The sequence below is a fragment of the Triturus cristatus genome, chromosome 5_2, assembly GCF_964204655.1.
Source record: "Triturus cristatus chromosome 5_2, aTriCri1.1, whole genome shotgun sequence".
Classification (NCBI taxonomy): domain Eukaryota; kingdom Metazoa; phylum Chordata; class Amphibia; order Caudata; family Salamandridae; genus Triturus; species Triturus cristatus.
In genome coordinates, this window is record NC_140588.1 from 406255956 (window position 1) to 406281628 (window position 25673).

At 44.2% G+C, this 25673-nt stretch overlaps 1 protein-coding gene across 2 annotated transcripts in view; it reads right to left on the minus strand.

Annotated features, from left to right (window-relative positions):
* Positions 1–25673, minus strand: part of DDC (dopa decarboxylase) — a 423065-nt gene that overhangs the window by 282343 nt on the left and 115049 nt on the right. For both annotated transcript variants that reach the window (XM_085607298.1, XM_085607299.1), the window contains exon 3: positions 8227–8340. In XM_085607298.1, coding sequence (XP_085463424.1) covers positions 8227–8340 — 114 coding nt within the window. The remainder of the gene's footprint in view (positions 1–8226; positions 8341–25673) is intronic.

The window sequence follows — 25673 nt, forward strand, 5'->3', positions numbered from 1 at the left end:
TAGAAACAGTTATGAGGGTACAATGGAGAGAATTCCAACAGTGTTTGAGCTGGCAGCAGGAGACAAGGCTTCTGGGCTTCTTTTAAAAGAATTGGAACAAAGCTATTATAAGAAAGTCAGGTTTAAAATTATAAAGAGTGCATGGAGGATCTGGAAGCAGATATCAAAATTCATGGAAATTCCTAAGGTTACGCAATATACTCCTTTATGGCATATATCGTTTTTCCCAAAGGATGCCTATGATTCTACAGGGCGGGAGTGGGAGAATAAAGGGGTTACCACCGTTGGAGCATTTTATGGTGGAAAACAACAACCCCAATTCTCTGAATTACAATATCACTTTGGGGTCTGCCCTAAACAGTTTTTTAAATTCATTCAGATTAGGAGTATATTTATGGCTTATAGACCAAGGGTGATGATCGAGAGGATTCCTCTGATGGATCTGATTGGAAGTGATTCTTGTAGAATTCAAGGCATATATAGTCTCTTACTAGCAGCATTGCCGGATGATCTAGAAAAAAATGAGTCACTATGGGCAGCGAAACTGAATAATCCGGACGCAGATATCTACAGGAACTTAGAACTTTCTGCCGAAAGTTTTATATCCTCTAACTTAAAAGATCAGCTATATAAAACCATATTTAATCTTTATTTTACACCGGCAAAGCTATTTTTATGGGGGAAAAGGTTGGATGATAAGTGTCCTAGATGTGGGGTGGGCCCTGCTACTTTGATACATATGCTTTATGATTGTGGAAAACTGGCCCTCCTAAATTCTGGGATCCTTGGCTTTTGAAAACATCTATTGGGCAGGAACCTTGAGCTCACCCCTACGCTAGTAATTTTAGGATACGATAGCAAGTTGGAGTGTAATAAGGAACAAGAATATTGCCTTTTTGTAAGCATAGCAATTTTTAGAATAATGTTAACAGCTCATTGGAAGGACAAAGATCCACCCACTTATCAGATGTGGTTAGCTAGATTATTAGGGATATGGAAACAAGAGGCAGCCCTGTATGCATGAGGAGGGAGGAAAGCCAGGAGCCGGGGATTAAAAATCTGGACATGTATCGCAAAATGGAGTGGGGAAGTCGGAGGTTTGTGATTAATAAGAATATGGATACTGAGACCAATTTATTTATAAAAGGAAGTTTAAATCAGTAGGAATAACCTTGGTCTGTACAATGTATAACAACACCCTTTTTTTTAAATTTTTTTTTCTTTGCCGTTTGTATATATTCCCTGTACTATTTTTAATGCTTTTTTCTCTTTTTGGTTTATCTGTACATGGAACTTGATCTAATATGACAACGTGTATCATGGTCAAACCTTTATGAACTATGTATCAATTTTCTATGAGTGCCTACTCTGGGTATGAATAAATATATTTTAAAAAAGAAACTGTTAACCTACTTGTAAGACCTAATATTTTCTGCCCGCAAAATTGGGCACACAAATTCAATTCTGGGCATTTTGAAAAGCCTATAAAAAATCAGGAAAAGTGCTGTAGACTGGGGGCACATACTGTCACAATGACAGCTGGGTAGGACAGAGAACCAGGTTGCTTGCTGAGGGAAAGCTCCTAAAAGTGCACGGTGCATTGCCAGATATGACTGAGATAAAATCTATGTTGTCGATTTGATATCCAAACTAAACATGGTTCCAGCCCTACAGTTGTAGAAATCAAAGAATAATTGCTGATCGTATCAATCAATTGTAAGTTGATCGCCCGGACTTCAGGTCTGTGTTTAAAAAAGCAAGTATTTGGCATGGGCCTTGGAATTTTTATTTATTATGTCAGGGGTATAAAAAAGGTTTGAAATACTCAGCACAAAAAAACTTGCTTAATGTAAGATCACCATGGAAGCTTGTCAATTTTGTCCAAGTCAATACAATCCAAAGTGTCAAATGTGAAAAATTGGCCCTGGGAGAATACAGAATCTTCAGCCAGGGAAGCAAAGGCGCTATTTAAGGTGTCTTCGATATAGAAAATCCCCAATTCATAGTGAATGCTATAACTTGCAACAATATTGGGGATTGAAATCAATGTGCATAAAAAACAGTTTTCTAGGCTTTGCAGGATCCCTAGATTGATGAAACTCATTCTTGTCCCAGAGGATCCCATTTACTTTTGTAAATCTGAATCAACTCTTTAATGGACTTATGACCTAACCTTTTTGTAACCTAAATATTGCTTCCATTGCCCTTGAGAGGTTCTGTGCTCTTTGATTTATTAGGTTACCCCACTTAAAATTGGGGTCAAAGATGATGCCTAAATAGTTCAAATGTTTGACTTTGGCAACTGCGGTCCCCTCTATCACATGCAATTTAGAGCTAGTATTTTTGGGCCACTAGTCATAACAAAGGATTTCAAGTGATTAACTTTTAACTAAAGATCATTCAGAAAATTGATAAAAAAAATTCTAGTAAAATTTGAAGGCCATTTGAAGTTTTTACAACAAGAACTGCATCATAAGTATATAAAATAATGGAAACGGGGCAGTTACCTACTTGAGGCAGATTCTTACCCTTTCGCGATAGCTCACTGTCCAGACCATTTATATCAAAAAGGAATAAAAAGGTGCTAAAATACATCTTTGTCTAATGCTCTGATTTAGACCTAATAAGAGAAGAACATTCCCCATCTAGGCCGTAATGTACTTTCTCTAAAGTTCCCCAGATGAAATGCCTAAGTAGGTCCTCGAGAGAGTTGTCCACTCCCATTTTTCCCATCAAGTTCCACAATTTTCCCCGATTTACCATGTCAAAGACACAGGAGAGGTCCACGAAAGCCATATGTAATTAACCTTTCCTGGCTTTGACATAATTCTCGATTAATAGGGCTACGTTTAAAGATTGTTCTACTGTTATAATGCCAGGACGGAAGCCATATTGAACTTCTAAAAAGAAATTATTGTGCTCTGCCCAGTCCTCTAATTTTTGGAGGCTTCCCCTCCCTACTTTTTTTGAGGTGGAATCCGAAAGCTATATGTGGTGATAGAAACTTGGCTGGCTCCTATCTCCCTTTTTGAAGATGGTTACTATTGTGGATTTCCTCCATGACTTTGGCAGATCTCCATTTATTGCAGCTCAGAAAACATTAGTTATTAACAGTGCCCGTAGCACAGAGTTCAGCCTAAAAATATCGATAGGGACACCACTGGGTGGGGTGCTTTGCCTACAGCTCATTTTAGTATAGCTATTGACACGTCAATGATTTCAATCGTGTTACTTAAACTAAATGCACTATCAGGGTTGAAGATAGGCGGATTTGTAAGGTCAGTCACATTGGAATCTTTGTTCCCATGCAGATGATAATCAGAGCTAATTGACAAAGGGTTGTGATTACTTGTGGAGTTGGATAAAACCTTAGAGTCTATAATAAATGGCGTGAGGTCTGAGGATAATAGTATAAAGTCAACTATACTGCTATTCCCATTGCCTATAAATGTCAGAAGGTGGGTAGTTCCCTCCTAAAAGAAATCTCTAGGGAATCACAGATTGCTATTAATTAGAAGCTGATTTAAACCTTCATCTCTCTCCAGCAGGAACATTAATCACCTGAGTTGTCTCTATTTTTATTGATGCATGAAAACTGCTGAACACACTAGGAACTCTACAGCACATTATTAAAAACTCAGGAAATTTCTAAACACAGCACCACATAGCTCAGCGCCAGGAGTTGTGTCACTGGTTGCAAACCCCTAAAACCAGCCCTGGTTGCGGCTCTTCTCCATGCTGTCACTGAGCTGTTTCCTTCTGTGGCTGGGTTTTGTGTTCCTCTACCATCACAGCCCTTTACAGCCCTTTATGTGCTGGTACTGTGGTAATCAGGCCTGGTGTCTTGGGCAAGCACTTGGGTTTTCCAATGTAATCACTCATAACTTTGAGCAGGGGCTTGCTATGTGGAATTCTCTCCTTTGCCTCAGAGAGGTAGGCTCCTGGTGTAAGTAAGTAAGTAAATATACTTTATTCGAATTCAAAATTCATGAAGTCATAAAAGCAGCAGGTTCATTACAAAGGCAAGTATTAAAATTTTAAAATGCATACGAAATTACTCTAAAAATTGATTAAACTTTTCCTGGTGTAGTGTTCTGTGGGGCAGGATGGGTGTAGCGTTGGTCAGAAATATTGCTGTCATAAATTCAACCATAGAAGTCAGGCTTGCACATGCCAATGGTTTTCCTAGTGCAGCTTGTGTGCTTCCCTAGAGCGGGGAGCCAAAGGGGCAGTGGGCATTGCTGAGGTCTAGAAGTTAAAGCCATAGCACTGGAAAGCCTGATGGAGTCGGCCCCTTGTGAAAGGAGGCATCAGGTCCCACTATTACTGGGTGCATAGTGGGGATTAGGGGTGGGGTCAACACACCTGAAACCCTATTTCCCTTCCTGTGGATTCTTTGAGTTTTCGTGGGAATTGGGAAGTTATTTGTCAAAGGGTCGCACTCTTGAGGGATGACTGCGAGGGCTAGTGGGAATTTTCTTTGGTGGAGGCTGTGGCAATGAGGCCATTTCTGGGACTTAAGCGCACATATCCATGCGTAAAATGATCCCCGCAGAGCCATAACCGAATGTAGCCTGCCGCTAAGTAATACATTTAGTGATAAAGCACTGCAGTAGTCTACTGTGACCTCATTGCTCGTTATACATTATGGCTCACTAAACAATAAGAAAGACAACCAAATACAATGCCAGCAGACCACCTTGACTATCCCTTAACACAAACAATGCTCAGATTCAGAATTTGTTAGTGTGGTATACAAATGATAATAAGCACTATATAAATGCCCATGAAGTAGCAGAACAGAACAGAACATAATACACACATGATAGAATAATGATATTCTGGATCAAAAATGTAAGCAAAGTTATTTAATTACTTTCGTGTAATTCACTCTTTCGGGTGGGGTCTCTCTTAGCTCATGGAGGAGCTATTTTTTCACCATAACCTTTCTCTTTATGAGTTTCGCTTTTTCTCTATTTGTTATCCCACTCCACTGCTGTGTTGAATGTTCTTCAAATTATTAAAGAGCCCTCGTGCTGACATGAACCTGTCGCACCTGTTTCATTCGATAGTTTTTCAGTCATAGCCACATTTAAATGTATGCTTAAGGAGAAGGAGGTGGAGCGACCACTTCAGCCTGTGTGAGATATGGGGTGCCAGCCAAAAGAAGACATATCCTGTTAGGCTATGTGGAGGGACATTTTAAAGACCTACCTGTAAACAAACAAACATTTCGCTCCTGAACGTCTGTACATTTTGAACCACATCCGTTCTAAATAGGGTTGCTCAAGTCATTTTTACATCTAGAACAAACGCAGAATCATGAGTTAAGCAACGACTAAAACCCAGTGATACGCACTCCTAAGTCTTTGTATGGTGGGTGTGCACACCAGTGTTTGCTGGTTAGACAAGTCTTAAACAGGCTGGGCTCTGCAACTGACATACAGAGTGCACTACTGCTTTTATCCAAAGAGTGTGTACACCAAAGGATTAACAATTAATTAAGAACGTGCTAGCCTACACTGCTCATCACAGGTGAGTGTGAACAAAATATTTGTGACCCAATTCACAAAGGAAAGGTCTGTGGCCTAGCATGGATGTAGATATATGGCTTTTGGAATTCTCCAAACGTTTCTAGTTTATGCTTGGAAACTTCTCCCTCTTGCATTTTGTGAACTCCCATTTTCTCTTTGGCAGATGCATTTGCCCAATGCATAACAGAATACTTTGCACAACTAGCACGGTGAAATTCCAGTGCATTCGTGAAACGGCGTCATTTTGTCATTTTTTGCCATCCATGGGAAAAAACATTCCCGTGTGGGAACACCCCTTTCCTAACATTTGCACAAATTTTAGGTTGTTCCCTTTCCTTCCTCACCTTTGAAACGGACAGGGTTCGACTGGCCTATATGACAATCTGGCAGTTTCTGAACGCTAGTCTGACAGGTCAGTGTGTAGGCCGCTTTTCTGGCTGCTTGTGGGCCTGTTTTATGATCTGGTGAGCAGGTTTGTTTCTCTGATATTACCACAAACATTGGCTACATCAAGCAGCATCAAACAAACGCATGCAGTCATGCAAATCTTGCAAAATACATATAAAAGCTTGTCTTTACAAGTTCGAAACGGCCATGATTCGGAAATTTGGCGCCACTTTTTAAAGATCTGATTTCACTTGATAATCGGGGCCACTTCTAGTTTGGTGCCTGAATTAATGTTCTATCCCAGTCCGATACTAGAAACAAAGCTCCCTCTGTCTTTGACATGAGTAAATCTCTGATAATTTTCAGGTTGGGAAGAGGTCAGTGATGAATTTGAGGACAGAAACAAACTCTTGGGCTTGTGGGTGCTCCCTCACATTCTGTGGAAGCCATGCCCTGGATCACATTTTCCTTTCCCGTAAATGGAAATTAGCCATGTGTGTTTGTGGTTAAATATAGCACACGAGCAGAAGGTTTTATGACAGTAAAATCATATTTTGAAATCCTGCACTTATTAATTCAACTTTAGAAGTCAGGCTTACACATTCAAATGGTTTTCTAAGTCGGGCTCGTGTGTTTCGACCACCAACACGCCCACGTGTGCATTCTTTTGTTACTAGGCTGAAATGATGGGGGAATGTTAAAGCAATGTTGGTGTCAGTGGTTAATTTGTAAAAAAAATAAGTGTCAGAGCTTTCATCAGGAGGGAGCTTGCATCAACCCTTTTCTTCTTTTAGCGCCACCCAAAACAGAACCAACTACTAGCCATGAAAGTGGGTAGAGGATGTGGCGTAAGGGCCAGAGCTGCAGACTTCGGAGCTGGGAAACCACGTTCGGGTCTCAACATCCTGTGAATCTGGGCAAATCACTTAATCTCCCAATGCCTAACCCTAAATGTCCTTAACTGGTGCTCATGAAAAGTACCCATTTTGATGATTAAGTGCTAGTGCTCAGAATTCACTGGTTCAAACTAAGCACTGGTTGGGATGCACGGTTGTGATATGAGCAGGTCTATAAATAATGCCTGTTTGACCATTCTTTGAGCCCCGTTGAAAGGGCCTTGCAATTCATAATTTGTCCAGACACGTACTGGCACATGCATCAAAGCTTTTTGCGATCGCAAACGGTGCGATTCTCAAAAATCGTCCGTTTGTGATCGCAAAATTAGCTTTTGCGATGCATCAAGGGTGAAGGCCCTCGCAATTTGAGAATTCGCAATTAATTGCGAGTTCTCAAATTGCGATTGCATTTAAGGAATCGCATTTTGCGATTTCTTAAATGCAATGCAAGAACCACTTTGAAGTAGCGATTTCGCTACTAGGGGGCGCAAATTACCATGAAGTTCAACTTCATGGTAATTTGCAAAAACTTTGAAAAATGCACTAAAGTGCATTTTTCAAAGTTGTAGGTTACACACACATGTCCTTGGGACATGTGTGCGCGCAACATTTGTGCACAGATCAATTTCAGGGGTGCAACAGGGTGTCCTTTTGACACCCTTGCACCCTTGAAATTGCATTAGCAATTTGCGGGTACCAATTGGTACTCGCAAATTGCGCTTGCAATTTCCTATTCATTCCTATGGGCCTACAGGCCCATAGGAATGAATAGGAAGCTATTCCTTATTTGCGACTCGCTATTTGCGAGTCGCATATAAGGAATGTGTAGGAATCGCTATTATTATAGCGATTCCTACATGCATAGGATTTTGCAAGTCCTTAATTGCGAATCCTTAATATTCGCAATTAAGGACTCGCAAAATCCTAGCATGATGCATGTGCCCGCATATTTCTTGCAGACTTTGTAGCTACAAATCATACAGGAATATCATATAGCTAATGTTTTCTCCTTCGGACAGTGGGATGTAAAAATGACCAGCAAATAAGTAATAACATGCCGGAATTGATGCGGAAACACTGATTCAGACTGTTACTTCACATTTCTTAGGGGCAATCTCAGAATCAGTACAACTGGTACTTTTTGGGTTCCGGAATACCACTGCACACGTTGAGACTGGGTCTACTGTCCCTGTTGCCATTAAAGACAGTGCTGTTAAAGACAGACCATACAAGACAGGTGTACTATCATTTGAAACCCTTTACTTTAGAACCACTCTCTTCATTTTGCTTTGGTTTCCCATTACCCTCAGTTTGGAGATTACACATAGAACTCAATGTAAGAATTTCACAATTATAGAAACTTCTTAATTCCCCGTTGTAACAGGTAGGATGAATGACAGTAAACTCACCCAAGAGAAGCCAATACATCCAATAGCGCCACACAGCATGTCTGCTAGTAAAGATGGATATGAATTGGCGGTAGGGAAATAGGCAAAGAAGTAGGGGCTGTGCCAGTGGGTGACCTGCAAATGAAAAAACATAGCTGTGAGAACCCTGTTATTTTATAGAGATAAATGCAAGAAAAAACTACATACAATGTTATCAACATGTTGTTAGTCGATACGACATACACTGTACCATTCTCGGGCCCAGTGGTGCGGAATATGTTGTTGCTGTATTAAGTAGGCAAGAAGAGTGATTTGACAAGTTACTCAAAACCTGCTTTTTAAACTAGTATGAGTGTTCTGTTGGTATACTGTTTGCAAATGTAATGTTGAATTCATGCTAGTCTACTATCGTTCATATTCCTGTAGCCTCTTGCTGGCAAGGTAGTATCCCAATATTAAAAACTAGTAGGTTTTCTTCTTTATCCACTTATCTTTGACATTTAGGGCCCGAATTCTGATGCGGTTAGGAAAGCATACCCACCTAGGGGCTGATTACGATGCAGTTAGGAAGGCCTCCTAACGGCATTTGCTCCTTCTGAATCGAATCGGGAACGTGTCTTCCCAACCGAGGGCCCTATTACGATGCAGTTAGGAACATAGGCTCCCATTGAAGTCAATGGGAGTGCAACCAAATTGTTTCTGGAAGCATTCGGATGCATCGTACTCGGTCGGTCGGACTCTCCTGATCCGAGTGGATCGGAAACCATTTCCAAACCGATTCGATCGGGAAGATTTCCTAACCGGATCGGAATCAGGCCCTTAGAGATGAAGCAGTATTAATAACACTGACAATAGTTTGTTTACTATTAATATTTCTTTTATTTAATAAACTGTGACGTTTTCACAATAATTACCGATGTGAGGATGCACAGAACCTAGATGTGGCAATATTTTGGAAGAGTGCAGACAACTCTGGGAAGATTGATGTCTGTGAGATTGCAGTCCTTCAAAGCGTAGTGGGGAGCAGTGGCAACTCGCACAGGTAACGCTGCGGGCAGTGAGGCGGAGTGGGGCTGGGTGGAGGGGTTGGAGTGTGACATACGAAGGGAAAATGGAGAGTAAGGAAATATATAAATAAAAGCACTTACTTTGCGCTCGCAGCATCGCAGACTCGGTGATGCTGCGAGCGCAAAGTAAGTGCTTTTGTTTATCTATTTCCTTACTCTTCACTTTCCCGTCGTATGTCACACTTCTCTACCCCCCACACAACCCCGCCCCTGCCTCACCCCACCGTCCCACAGCGTTACCTGTGCTAGCCGCCGCTGGTGGGGAGTTGTAAGTTGCTTTTGGATTGTGAGTTGGAGAAGGTTAGCTGTGAGGAAAATTTCAATATTCAGAGTGATGTGAAAGTTGAGCAGCCCATATTGAACATATCACATGAATTTGTTTTTTTGTTGCAGTTTTATATAGCGCAAACTCGACCCGAAGGTATTGGAGCTCTTTACATGAGCACCAGTTCCGTTACACAAGGACACATTCCTTTTAGTAGGCACAAGGAGATTAAGGGCCTGATTATTAGTTTGGCAGTGTGGGAGCAGGCCGCCATGCCCCCCCCCTCTCTCTCCAACACTGCCAAACCTCACCGCCGCCTGCCCTACAGATTTTGAGTGACCTTGTGGTCTGGCAGGTGGTCCTTTGGTGTTCTCACGGCAGTGCCTATTCAAAAGGCACCACAATGGGAGCGCCAAAGCCTGTTCCTGCATGGCATGGACTGTACAGTCCATGCCATACAGGAAAGTGGGTGCATGCAGACAGGGACACACACCATGTACCCCCCTGCATGCATCCAATGGTCCTCACCGCCATGGTTTTCATGGCAGTCTCACTGTCACGAAAACTGTGGCGGTGAGGAAACTCTAAATATGCTTGGCATTGACTCAGCAGCACTGCCAAGCATATTAGAACCTCTGACCACCATGCCTTCACCAGGGATCGCGGATCCCTGGCAGTTGCAGCGGTCCTATGGTGATCCCACCATGGTAGTTGTAATATGGGAGTCGGACCACCGGTGCATCGCCCCCGACACCCACCGCACCTCCACTGCGGTTGACCGGCAAACTCGTAATTAGGCCTTAAATGATTTGCCCAGAATCACAAGATGTTGAGCCAATGCCGAGACTCGAACCAGGTTCCCCAGCTCCAAAGTCGGCAGCTCTGGCCGTTATGCCACACAAGGTGGTTTAGATTGGCAGAGAGTACATTGCATGCAGAGACAAAGTAGGCAAGGAACTAGGATAATATTGTAGTGTTATCTGCATTTTTATTAGTTGTTGTTTCACCATTTTTTTCCTTGCTTTTGTCTTTTTGTTGCCTTGTGTCTGAATCTTATCCACAATCTCCTCCTCCTCACAAGCGTCCCTTCCACTGCCCTTGTGCATAAGTATTATCCCCACAGATCTATTAGAGTGATTCAATCTGTTGTTGTTGCAGTCAATTGAAACTGCTGGATGTTAAACAAAGAATGTGCATGTTTTGCACGGTCAACCCCTAACATTTTGGATTCAGCTCTCCTGTTTGCTGACTTCGTTTTTGCTGGCCTTAGGACCCTGCACACTTTACCATTGCTAACCAGTGCTATATTGATTGTGCTCTCTCCTTTAAACATGGTAGGATTGTCTTATACCCAATTGGCATATTTCATTACCTTGTAAGTTCCTTGAAATGTGGCACTACCTGTGCGCAGGGCCTGTAAATGAATTTCTACTAGTGGGCCTACAGCACTGATTGTACCACCCACTTAAGTGGCACTTTAGACATGTCTCAGGTCTGCCATTGCTGTTGTGTGTGTGTGCCGTTATAAACTACCATATCACACTGGCAAAATAAACCTTTTGCCTGGCCCAAATCTTCCTTTCTAATAAGTATGCCACCCCTAGGGTAGGGACTGGACAGCTGAGAGGGCAGGGTGCAATGTATTTAAAAAGTTGGACAGGTAAGTTTACGTCTTACATGTCCTGGTAGTGAAACTGCAAGGCCTACCTCTCCCATACACTAACATTGAAGCTACCTTATTACATTTAATAGGGTCTAATTTCCAAATGGGAACAGGTAACCAGTTTATGTTTGGTGTCTTTGGAATTGTAATGAAAAATCCTAAATTATGGTGAAGTGGCATTTTAAATTACAATTTTGAAAATGCCACATTTAGAAAGTTGCAATTTTCATGCCTTCGCTTTTTAACGCCGACAGCCTGTCTCTGGGTCACGTGACTGGGTGTAGTTGACAGATGGACTTTGTGTATTTCTCTTAGACAGCCACACACAATGAGGAGCGTAGGGGTGACTGGATGGGCCATCACGGGCAGGATAGTAGGGAGGAGCTGGGGCTCAGACCCACTTGCACTTGAATATGCTGTGTCCTGCCTCTAGACAAAGGGTGTCATGCCCCCTGTAGTTGGTATGTAGCAAAAGCCAGGTAGATAGGGCACCTGTGCACTTCAAAGGCATACCTCAAGAAGCTTCTCCTCACTTGAAAGGCACAACTGGAAATAAATAGTGGACCTCAGATACCAACTCGTCATTTCACTTCTGGACCTGTGAATACTCTGCCAGGAAGAAGCACTGCTGTGCTGATAAAAGGATTACCACTCTGATGGACTCCTACTCTGAAGAACTGCTGCCCTACTGACCTGCTGTGTGCTGTCCTCTTGCCTGGGTGAGAAAGAGTGGACCTGCATCTCTTGAACCCAGACCCCAGAGTGACTCCACTGGCTAGTTGTCTGGCCTCCTCGTCTGAAGCCTCAGGGACACAACATGCTTCCAACAACCTTGTACCTGCATGTGGACTCTACCATCTGTGGGACTACTCTGCCAAGATATGCCACCCCACTCCTGGACCCTTGAATGTGGGTTTAAGGTGCACTGTAAGCATCTCTGGGTCCAGCAGAACAGACACATTACCTCTGCTATGTGGCAGAAACCCGAGCAGAACCAACACATCATTACTGCTGCATGGGTTGGACCCATCACAAAGACCCGCATCGCATCGTAGCACATCTGAACTGCCTCTGTGCAATGCATCCTTGGTGCAGGACCTTGCAACCTGCATCGATAGTAGCCTCGACGATGAAAGCTTTATTTTTCTGACTTGGTGTGGGATCCTTTTTGTGTGGCGTTTATCACTTTATTACTGTTGAAGCTTTGCATACAACTTTGCAAGTTACCTCTAAGTTTTAAAGGCCAAGCTACCAGAGGGTTGCGCACTAGTTAATTTAGGGTTGCTGTATGCCTCACTCTGACAAGGATGCTGGTTGCTGCTTGGCCAGGGCTCACCCCCAGTCAGCCAGCAACCCAATTTCTTACTGTACTTCCCCACGTTTCATCGTTTAACTATGTGATGAGCTGCTCCGCTGTCTGCCCCCAGTGCCATTTACCTGTGTTTGAAGCCATGGGACCTCTGTGACATCACTGCAACAAAGTCTTGGGAACATCAGCTTATTTTGGCCTGCCACAATGTTTTTCTCAGCCTCCTATTCTGTTCCTGATGGTTTACTGCTTCTACTGACACCATTAAAGGACAACCGTCACATAATGCATTTTCCATGCTTTGGTGTAACTGCACCATTGTTCAACCTCAGCTGCTCAGCCTCCTCCAGTTTGCTCGGCATATATTAGGTGGTTTGATGGACCTACCTTCCTCCTCAAGTTCTCTTGACATGGGTGGGGCTTGTAGTCAGTGTGTTTTCACAGTGACCACTTATTTCTCCACACAATGGCAATGCTAACAGTGTGCTATTTAGCCAGTATGCAATGCAACGCATCTCCAATTATTTTAGACTGTCTTGGAGAGTCATCGATAAAGTGAGATGGGTGGATTAAATTGTATACCAAATCAAATGTATTACAGCAATAGGTAGAAAAAACTGATAATGAAAGAATACTTTGCTGCTCAATCTGTTTCGGAAGGAGGCACAAACCATCCTTAAACACTTACCTAACCATCCCACACCTACCGGCACAACCGCTAGAGATTATGATGAATTTGCTGAAGCTGTTGATTGTTCTAAAGCGTATTTTACGAATGAACCTCACATTGCATTGGAAAGACACACATTTTTATGAAGAGTTTAACTTCCCATTGAACCCATTGATGCATATGTAGCAGACATATGCTTTCTAGAGTCACAATGTGAATTTGATGGCATGCTGGGTTTCTATATTGGAGAGCAAATATTAGTCCATTGCTTTAATAAAAATATTCAAGAAAAAGTATTAAGGCACAGGTGGCACTCTTACGTAACAGTTCATACTTTCAAGAGTGTGGAGCTATCTATCCTTCCTGTCAGGGAATTAGTCGCTGCACAACATCTCGCAAACGAAGTATGTACCATCAAGAGCACACCTATGAAGGCAAAACAAGAAAGAAGACAAATTGAAAGATAAAGATAGAGGGCCTACACAGTAAGGAAAACTTACATATGAGTAAATCTACATATTTAAGTTTATGTTACACTTTATAGTAAATTTACTACCTTTTGCTAGTCACCATTTATGAGTGTAATGTTACTACAAAGTATTACATGTCTCCACCCCCCCGAAACGATGACGTGGCGCCTAACATAGGAGTATGAAGTTACTACTTTAAACTTTTCCCACATATGAGTGACCTCTGCCACTGGGGTGAGATCTCCCTGTGATAACGTGTGGGAAAATATATTGATATTTAAAAAAATATGTGTGTAAATATTTTAAAATAAATACGAATGTAAATTAGTTTCATACATTTAATTTAAATCTAAGCAAATAAAAATGCTGCAGCTCTGTTAACTTAATGCTCAACAATGTTAAAGTATTTTAAATATATTAGATTTTAGACATCATAGATTTTTTTTAAATCACCGAAAGCAAAATTTCTATATTTATTTTAATGAATAAAAAATATAGCAATTATTTAAAATCAATGTAATTAATTTATATCAAAATTAAAGTTACATTTATTTGTTAAATAAAACACCTTAATAAAATCATTTAAATTAAACTAATAATTATTTATACATTATTATTATTATATATATAATACATATAAACATTTAATAACATTTAATTAAACATATATATATTTTTCAGAAGTCTAAATGAATCAATTTTTTTTTACCTTTATTTGGTATTTTAAGTCCACACCTCCATTATTTTCAAGGATAGTGTGTTGCTGAACCAGTGATTGGTCGTGTGTGGTGATGGACTTACTCCAGGTCTGTTAGCTGGAACACATGTATTGCTGTTGTTGATCCTTTTACACTTTAGTAGCTTTAGAAGTGCAGGTTTTTAAATATCAGTGGCCTTAACTTTGTGGGTAGGTGCATGTCTCCCTTGCACTCCTGTAATCTCTCCTAACTCCTCCCAGAACCCCTCCTATTTAGTATTCCTCATTTTCCAGCCGCTCCCACGTCCCGCCCACATTTACCACTAAAACGTAGGCATGCGTGTTTGTAAATCTCTGCAGCTGGGTAGAGATCTCCGCACATATAAAATAGGAGAGAAGTAAACCTCCACATGTATGTGTGTGAATAGCATTTTATAGTATGTGAATAGTGCCTTTGTAGTACTAATAAATGTACTACAAAATGCAGGTAATGCATCGGCTCCACTGCTCTTTACAGTGCTAAAGCTATTGTTGTGGTTCAATTTTGCACTCGGCCAACAATAAAAATTGCCCAGCTTTAGAAAAATAATTCTCCAAGTGCAGAAAGGAGCCACTTTTCTAGTGTGTGTAACATATTGAATTAGAAGATCAATCTAACTCAGAGTGACAGAATTGAATCATCAGATTTCAGAGTAATCATGATTCCTGGCTTAAGGAAATGATTTAGATTCTCAAGAATCTCAATCGAACATCCACTAAGCCTCAAGCTCTCTGGGTATTGATGAGAAACCATCTGCACCAGTTTGTGATATTCCCATTGCCAAAGTGTTTGTGAATGTTCTAGCAGACTCTGGTTCAAATTACATGGTCAATGAAAAAATAAAAGTGGTCCAAAAATGTTATGTATGATATGAGCGTGAAAACTTTGTGGTACTGTGAAAATTCAATTAATATGCTGGGTTTGTTATTGCTGAGATTCAATTTAATAGAGTTAAATAATTGAAAACATATGTGTAGTGATAAAAGGACAACAATTATTGGAACAGTAATAACAGGGAATTTTGGAGATGACCACGAAACCTGGAAGCACAACACCAGTTTCCTGTGTTTTAGATGAGAACCAGAATATTGACCAGATTCTCTCACAATGTAAAGAAATATTTTGTAATTCCTTGGGTAATGCAGAAGTTTTCAACATGAAGTCAGAAGAACAGAGAACACTATTCCTGCAAAGCTTACATTTTACAATGTTCTCTTAAGCATTGGGCAGGAGCAAATATGCTTAAAACATGTACAAAGATGGATGTATTGAATCCATGTGCTCTTCTAAATGGGTGTCCCCACTCATTATTTTGCATAAGGTAGGGTAGCAGCTATGAATATTGCAGAAGGTGCAGTGGTAGCGGGGTCATAGGGTTGGGGGCCCACTCTATCCCAATTAATACGTATTTTTATCCAAAACCAGAACATGGGGAAAGAGGTCTGGAGATATAAGATAATGTGCTGACTTCCAATCCTTAAACACATTTTAATTGACTGCCATCCTCCTCCCAAATTCAAAGATTTAATCATCATCATAGGTACAGCAAAATACTTTTCAATATTAGATTTGCAGTCTGCTTACTATTCTCTTCAATTGGCAGAAGGTTGCAAGCTTTTAAATACTCTATACCCCTGATTGGGCATTTTGCTTTCTGTGCATATCTTTTGGCCTAGCATCAGCCGCCTCTGTGTTTCACAGTCTTATGGATAAGTTGTTTTGAATCATAGAAGGGGTCACTACATTTCTGGATGATATCTTGGTATTTGTATGTTTGCTTTAAGAACATAACAGTATTTTGTGCTACATTTTTTAGATAATTCAAAGTAGGTGAATGACCCGACAGAGGTAAAAGTGCAAGCACTTAAGTGAATATGTAAACTATTTTTGGCACAATATTTCGTGCATAGGGAATTAAACCAAAATAATCTCCGGTCAAGGTCATAAAGGACATACAAATTCCTACAAACAAGGATCAGTTAGCCTCAATACCAGGATAGTGTGAGTATGAGAATACTCATGAACAAGAATGTCAATTATTAGTGGACACAACAGATGACTGCTGATTTTCATGACATAAAGAATAGTACTGTTAATTCTCTGCCTTTAACGTCATTTCAGCAGAAGAAAGCATGCACTGTTAGTGTGATTGCCAGTGGTATAGGTCATGTGGCAGCTTTAGAACAGAATGCCAAAAAGTCTGACAAATATTATAATTGTTTATGGGTCTAAAGGCGATACTTCATAATAGAGAGAGAGAGAGATGCCATGGGATGCACGTGGGTGTGGAACATGTCAAGATGTTTCTGTGAAGTAAGCATTTTACACTGAAGATAGATTATACAACGTTTGTTTCGTCCTTTAAAGTAAAGGCATTGATAAGGCATCATCTAATTTACTTAGGATTTGTCCAAAACTTTTTAGTTTAATTTTGATGTTAAATATATAGCAATATATATATATAATTTAATGAAAGATATGCAGATTGAGCATTGAATTGAGTTTAAAATGTTGTAATTAATAGCAGGTCTCATTAAACAGAGATTTTACAAGTATTTTGGATGGTTAAATATGAGTTGCAGTAGACAATGGAGTGTTTTTCGAGGGAAGATAAGTTTGTTCTTCCTGAAAGTTCGAAGTAAGAATTTTCCAAGGTTGCCCACAAAGTACATTTGGGCGCGTGTGCCACAAAAATAGTGTATGATACAATTTCAAAGTATGTCAAAGCATGTATGTAATGCTCAAATTCCATTAAGTATCTTACATTTTGTAAACTGTCTTTGACTCCAATTCTCTTTTATGAAGACAATTGCAGCATTTAAGCGTTGATTTCTCAGGTCCTTATCAATCATTAAGTAGCAGGACACATCATGTTGCATTATGTTGTTCTTCTTTACAAATACACATTATGTTATGTAAACTGAAGATGTGATTAAGTTTCTTAAATAATGTTGCTTCAGAGAGGGTTTCCATTTTCAATTACCGCAGAAAATGGAGTGCAATTTCTATCTGATAAAATGAAGGCAATTTTGGCTAAAAATGGCATTCACTTTGTATTCCCTCAATACAATGACATAGCTGAAAAAGTCAACATAATTGTAAGTGAAGGTATAGAATTGTCTTTGGCTAACAAGATGAATGTCAGGGATTTTGTTCAAGAGAAATGATTGGCCTACAACCACACACTAACACATGATATTTACCATTATGGCATTTAAAGAATTCTTTCAATTTGTGTTATCAATCCAAGCTGGCTTACCAAGTACATAGCTTGAAACACCTGTGATGATATTCAGGGTAAAGTTTGTCAAAATGTTATGCATATTCATGAGAAGATGAAACGTTAGTATGGCTCTTAGAATCGTTTTGAAGGTTTTAAGGTAGAGATAAGACATCGGGTCAAGGATAAAGATCCTTGTCTTGTGATCAAGGCTAAATCATTTTTAAAGCCGTTTAAGTGATAGACAAAGCCCAATACTCAGTGAAATTGGTATCTGGGAGGTGGTGAAACCTCAATAGAGTTATAAATTGTATCAATGGAAAAATATGATGACAATGTGTGGGTTGATCTTGGTAAACATGTTCTCGGGAGCAAGGGATATGTGATGATTGAATCACTGATATTTCCTGTAACACAATGCAGTGGAAGGTCACAGCACAATAGAAGGTGGTGTGGAAGAACCTAAAAGTTGAGCAGTTTTATGAAGAAGTTCAAGATGGGTTAAAAGACCTGGACATTTTGGAGTTTTGGTTGACTGGCAGTATTTGCTACAACTCTATTTTAATGCCATAGATCGTTCATTTGCATGCATAAAATGGAGGTTTGTTGTAGTTTTACCTTCATTTTTCACAAGTTATTTTTTCCCTGTATTTTGTCCAGGCATTTGTTCATCTGTTGTCTTGCTTATCGGAATCTTTTTATGTACTCCTCACTGGCTTCCACTATCTTCCACTGGCCTCGTATATGTTCTATCTCCACTGTTTTTATGGTAGTGACTTGATCTGTTGCAGTGTGGGCTCTTAAATAATAAGTTTGTACGCCACTACATCTCATTGTTTAGACAGATATGTGTGAGAAGTGCCATGGACACAAATGAACACTATATTACAAAGGTTGAACAGAGACCTATTTTTGACACCCGGTCAGTGTTTGCCTGGAGGATGTTGAAGATAGTATGGGTGGTGAATTTAATACCTTTATTAAAGGAGGAGAAGAAGTAAAGAGGAAGCAAAACTGAAAAGCTCTTGCAATTGTCGATTTTACGCCTAACCAAAGCTCTGCTTATGGCTTTAACTTTGTAGAAGAGTGAGGCAAAGACTGATGTTTTCAACGTTTATTAGCTGAAATCTTGTACCTGTTTTAGTATGCATATGAAGGTCTTCAGGAGCATAGCATTTCTGGTATGGAGTGATAAGGTAACCAGCGACCCTTGACCTTGTTAGGTAGGTCGCTCCCCCTCCGCACAGCACTGCCTATGTGTTCTGTTCCTGCCCCAGCTGCCGCTGCTGAGGTAAGTTCTGTGCCACCTGAGCAGTGCCCCGTTTTTTCTGTGTGCCCCCTCGATCTGTGCCATGTTCTCTCTGTGTGCCCCCTCGATCTGTGCCCCGTTTTTTTCTGTGCCCCCTCGATCTGTGCCCCGTTCTCTCTGAGTGCCCCCTCGATCTGTGCCCTGTTTCTAAGGTCTCGCTGAGCCCCAGCGCTTGCGCTGGCTCGAAGAGACATTTTGTATGTGGGATTTTCAAAGTGCTGCTGGCTGGACTAACGCTTGCGTTCACGCGATCGTGCACGCGCGCAGCCAGCCGGCAGCAGCACTTTGAAAACTCGTGTGCGTCATCGCGATCACTTTCGCTTTCAGAGCGATCGCGATGACGCACGCGCACACAACTCCCGCTTCTCCCCCTCCCCCTCCCCCACCACATTTTGCGTCTGTGGGCTTGCATGTGGGGCTTTGTTTGCAGCCCTGCACGGACTGTTAAAAAGGCACTTCCATCGAGAGAGCTTGCAAAGGGAGAGCCGAGCCAAAGTTGAGACTAGATTGTGTTGTCTTATTGTCTGTCTGAAGCGCGAGGTATCCATGGCGATCATTTGCTCACTCTTTCTTCCTTTTCTATATGCGGAGAGGATTATCCCTCACCAGATTTAGCTGGGTAGGTGACAAATGTAATTTTTATTCACGCCATCTTTGGTTCCCCCAAGCCCAACAACTGCCTGTGCCAGCGCTGCAAGCAACATGACATGTTTTCGCTCCCTAAAGCTCTCTTCGGTTGCCGCTCCTCATTTTTCTTTCTTCTGACTCATTTTGCTCCAAACAGTAATTTTGCTTGCAATGGTGATTGAGCTGCTGCTTTAACAAGTAGATTGAAACAAGGTGTGCTCGAGCGGCGGCTTGGCCCAGCTGTGATTAAAACCGCACCGCATTTGCACAAATTGATCAAGCCCATAAAGACTGCAGTCATAGCAGCTCAAACATTCCCACTTTGCTCTACCCTCCTTGCGGCCTAGCAAACACACGGTAAGCAGGAGTAGTGTATTGTTTTTCAACCTGCAATGTAATATTAAATAGGCGAGCATAGCTGTGTAGGCTTACGATCGCTTTATGTATGAGTAAGTGTGCCTAAAGGAAGCGGTGTGACTGCAGCAGATGTAAAGTTACCTATTTTCTCACAGGCTCCTGGAAGACGCAATTGCTTTCTCATCATTTTCCCCTTCCTCCTCTGTTCTGCTGGTCTGGCTCTTAGAACACATGCATGTGTCCAGCCTTATAAATATTGTGTGTAAATCCAACAACAATGATGTTACAATCTGATAAAAATGATTTCCAAATACGCGATAAGTGTACTTCTTTAACATGAGTGAATGTTTCCCGTTAGAACATCACTGTATAAATATCGTAGTATAGAAGTTTATTTATTAAACGTGACATGAACGGAGAAACAGTCGTGCCTTCCCCCTCATAACAATGCTATTAGTGAACTATGAGGCAAGTCCATTTTCATGTGCACCCTCTGTGGCCTAGATTCTAATTATACATATAGCAACATTGCAGTTAAATAGATTAAATAAAGTGGTTTTTGTGCTGCACAAATCCAGTTTTTGAAGGTGCGCGCTCTCAAATGGGCTAATGAACAAAAGGTATTTGGCCAGGATCACACAATTTGGTCCAGAAGGAAGCCAGGATTGATCCCAGTTTCATCATTTCACACCAGCAAGTCAGCCACTAGCTGGGTATCTTTTTGATATCATAAGTAATGCCTTGTCTTTAATTATTGCCGTATTTGGTTAGATATGGGTGAGTGTTAGAAACCACTTTTTGGCTGATTTTTATATAGCGCAAACCATGGCCAAAGACGTAAGAGCACTTAACAACACAGACTGCGTTACACCTTTTTAGGTTTCGCCTTGGCAGCGCTTGCAATGCAATAGGTCTCTCATTTGCTAGAGTTTGAGCTATTGGCATTGTAAATTACAATGCTTTTTATTTATGTGTGGGTTTTGAAAACAAATAAATAAAAGGCATTGTCATTGCAATGCCAATAGCTTAAACTCTGGCAAATGCGAGACCTATTGCATTGCAAATGCTTGTTCTGTATGCCCCCTCGATCTGTGCCCCGTTCTCTCTGTGTGCCCCCTCGATCTGTGCCCCATTCTCTCTGTGTGCCCCCTTGATCTGTGTCCCATTTTTCTGTGCCCCCTCGATCTGTGTCCCTGTTTTTTCTGTGTGCCCCCTTGATCTGTGCCCCGTTCTCTCTGTGTGCCCCCTCGATCTGTGCCCCGTTCTCTCTGTGTGCCCCCTGAGCTGTTCCCCATTTTTTCTGTGTGCCCCCTCGATCTGTGCCCGTTCTCTCTGTGTGCCCCCTCGATCTGTGCCCCATTCACTCTGTGTGCCCCCTCGATCTGTGCCCTGTTCTCTCTGTGTGGCCCCTCAATCTGTGCCCCGTTTCTTTTCTGTGCCCCGTTTTTTTCTGTGACCCGTGATTGTGTGCCCTTACCCCCGTGCCGTCCACCGCTCCCGGTCCTGCCGCTGCATCCCCTGCGGCCCTGCCCCCCTAACTGCCCATTCGCTGCCCCTACCTCCCGCCTCCCAGCTGCTCCTCCCTTGCTCCTCCCCATATATGGCGGCGGCTGCGCAGTGAGGTGAGCGACCCTTGACCTTGTTAGGTAGGTCGCCCCCCCTCCGCACAGCACCGCCTGTGCGTCCTGTCCCTGCCCCAGCTGCTGCTGCTGAGGTACGTTCTGTGCCCCCTTGAGCTGTGCCCCGTTCTCTTTGTGTGCCCCCTCGATCTGTGCCCTGTTCTCTCTGTGTGCCCCCTCGATCTGTGCCCCGTTTTTTTCTGTGCCCCCTCGATCTGTGCCCTGTTTTTTCTGTGTGCCCCCTCGTTCTGTGCCCCGTTCTCTCTGTGTACCCCCTCGATCTGTGCCCCGTTTTTGTTCTGTGCCCCCTCGATCTGTGCCCCGTTTTTTCTGTGCCTCGTGATTGTTTGTCCTTACCCCCGTGCCTTCCACAGCTCCCGTTCCCGCCGCTGCATCCCCTGCGACCCCGCCCCCTGACTGCCCATTCGCTGCCCCTACCTCCCGCCTCCCAGCTGCTCCTCCCTCCCTCCTCCCCATATATGGTGGCCACTGTGCGGCCACGCTGCTGGCGCGCCAAAGGCGTGCCTAAGGCAAGCCTGTCTGCGCCTGTCCGTGCCTGGACCGCGCCCAGCACCAGGACCCCTGGCCCCCGCGAACACCAACGACGCCCGCCTCTGCTACGACTCCAGCACCCTCCACGCACTCAACGCCGGCAGATCACGCACCTGCTGCCTGGCCGCCCCGAAGCGCACCCAAGAACCCTTCTCCTGCCGGAACTGCAGCTTCATCAGCATCCGGCCTGCCAACCCACCTACCAAAGAACACAACCACCTCAGATGCATCCTTCTCAACACCCGCTCCGCACACAAACACACCGTGGAACTCGGGGACCTACTGGACTCCAACACCCCAGACGTCGCCTTCCTGACAGAGAACTGGCTGAACCCCTCCTCGGCACCCAACATCGCCATAGCCATCCCGGAAGGCTATAAGATCACCTGCAGGCACCGCACCAATGGAGTAGGAGGAGGAATCGCCATCATCCACAGGAACTCTCTCAAAGTCTCAACCAACACCGACAACACCCTCAGCACCGCCGAACACCTGCACTTCCAGATCCACACCGATCCCAACAGCACCCTCAGAGGAACACTCATCTACAGACCCCCGGACCACGAGCACAGTTCAGCGACTCCATCACCGACCTCGTCAGCACACATGCCCCCGCCTCCACATACTACATCCTCCTCGGGAACCTCAACTTCCACCTCGAGAACAACAACGACACCACCTCCTCCACCCTGATCGACAACCTCGCCAACCTCGGACTCAGACAACTCGGCACTACACCCACCCACTCCACGGGCCACACGCTTGACCCCATCATCTCCACAAGCTCCCACGTTTCTTTCAACCCCACCACCAAGCTCCATTGGACCGATCACTGCTGCATCCACTTCACCTTCCGGAAACCCACCACGCACCACCGCACCCAACAGATGCCGCGCCGCTGCTGGAGCAAAGTCCCTGAAGACCAGCTTTCCACCTCCCTCGCCCGGAACCCACCCGCAGATCCAACCGACCCCGACACCGCCGCCCGCAACCTCAAACAGTGGATCAACGACTGCGCCAACACCCTCGCCCCCCTCAAGAACTCCTCCAATGCCCACACTAGCAAGAAAGCCAGCTGGTTCACTGAAGACCTCCAGGCCTCCAAGAGAACCTGCCGAAAATGCGAATAAACCTGGATCCGTGAACGAACACCGGAAACCTACACCGCCCACAAGAACTCCACCCGCAGACACCACCACCTATTCAGATCTGCAAAAAGGACCTCCTTCAAAGACCACCTAGACAACAACGCACACAACAGCAAAGAGCTCTTCAACATCGTGAAGGAACTCTCCAACCCCAGCTCCAACGCCAACGACATTCCACCTTCACAAGACCTGTGCGACTCGCTGGCCACCTTCTTCCATCACAAGATCGCAGACATCCACGACAGCTTCAACACCGTCACCACCCCGGCAACCTCCGCTCCCACGACCACCACCCGCACCAACCGCCTAATCTCCTGGACCAACATCAACGACAACGACACCATCAAGATCATGAACACCGTCCATTCCGGATCCCCGGACGACCCCTGCCCACACTACATCTTCAACAAAGCCAGCAGCACCATCGCACCCCATCTCCGGAAAACCATCAACATCTCCTTCGAGACAGCGACCTTCCCGGAAAGCTGGAAGCACGCAGAGATCAACCCCTTACTCAAGAAACCCAAGGCGGACCCCAAGGACCTCAAGAACCTCCGACCCATCTCCCTGCTCCCATTCCCGGCGAAGATCATCGAAAAGGCCGTCAACAAACAACTGACCAGCTTCCTCAAGGAGAACAGCATCCTGGACCCATCCCAGTCCAGGTTCCGCAGCAACCACAGCACCGAAACGGCCTTCATCGCCGCCACCGATGACATCAGGACCCTGCTAGACAACGGAGAAACCGCGGCCCTCATCCTCCTGGACATGTCAGCCGCCTTCGACACCGTCTGCCACAGCACACTACGAACATGCCTCTACGATGCCGGAATCCAAGAGAAAGCCCTGGACTGGACCTCCTCCTTCCTCTCCGGCAGAACACAGAGCGTCCGCCTCCCCCCCTTCCGCTCCGAAGCCACCGAGATCATCTGTGGCGTACCCCAAGCCTCAGCCCAACGTTGTTCAACGTCTACATGGCACCACTCGCCCACATCGCACGACGGCACAACCTCAACATTATCTCCTACGCCGATGACACCCAGCTGATCCTGTCCCTCACCAAGGACCCCCACACCGCCAAAACCAACCTCCACGAAGGAATGAAGGCCGTCGCCGACTGGATGAGAATCAGCCGACTGAAGCTGAACTCGAACAAGATGGAGGTCCTCATCCTCGGATCCACCCCCTCGGCCTGAGATGACTCCTGGTGGCCGACTGCACTAGGAACACCCCCAACTCCCACCGACCTCGCACGCAACGTAGGGGTCACCCTCTCCATGACGAAGTAGGTCAACGCTGTCTCCTCCTCCTGCTTCAACACCCTCCGCATGCTTCACAGGACCTTCAGGTGGCTCCCCACCGAAACAAGGACGGTCACCCAGGCCCTCGTCAGCAGTAGACTGGACTACGGAAACACACTCTGCGCAGGAGCCCCGGCCAAACTCCTGAAACGGCTTCAACGCAACCAGAACGCCTTCAAACGCCTGATCCTTGACATCCCTCGCCGCAGCCACATCCCACCCCACCTGAGAGACCTACACTGGCTCCCTGTCAACAAGAGGATAACTTTTAAACTCCTCACCCACGCACACAGGGCACTCCACAACACCGGACCAACGTACCTCAACAGCCGACTCAGCCTCTACACTCCCACCCGCCAGCTCCACTTCGCAGACCTCGCCTTCACCACCGTCCCCCGCATCCGAAGAGTGACTGCCGGCGGCAGATCATTCTCCCACCTCGCCACCAAGACATGGAACACCCTCCCCATCCGCCTACGGCAGACCGAAGACCTTCTGACCTTCAGAAAACTTCTCAAGACCTGGCTCTTCGAACAGTAGCAGCTTCACCTCCCCCAGCGCCTTGAGACCCTTGCTGGTATGTAGTGCGCTTTACAAATGCCATGATTGATTGATTGATTGGCAATAGAAGAAAATATGAAGTTATTCAGGAACTTGGTGAGAGTGGGGATGAGGATAATACAGAGGAAGCAGTCAGAAAGCTAAAGCCAGTCAAGTGCAGCTATCTATGATTGCAAAGCTTGTCAGAAACACCGGGAAAGTGGGCATGTGCACCTGCTTTGCGTCCCCCCTGGCCACTTTGGTATTACAGAAAGGGCTGCACACGCTTGTGCGGCCCTTGCTGTAACACAGATAGCACTGGTGCACATATAGTGCCAGCGCTATCACCAGAGGGTGTTTCTTCATTTGCATGGAGGAGTGACCCTATGCAAATGAGAGACTCCCTCTGCCTCCGTGCCTGCGCCATATTATGGACATAGGTGCAGAGGCAAGGAGCCTGACAGTGCGCCGCCTAAGGTGATGGCAGCCCTCTTGAGGGGGAATAAGGGGCGCTATAGACCCCAGACATCCCCTTGCAGGTAGGTGCAGTCACTCAAGAGGTATGAGGATAGAAGGCAGAAGTGATGGTGGACAAGCGTTATAAAGATATACGC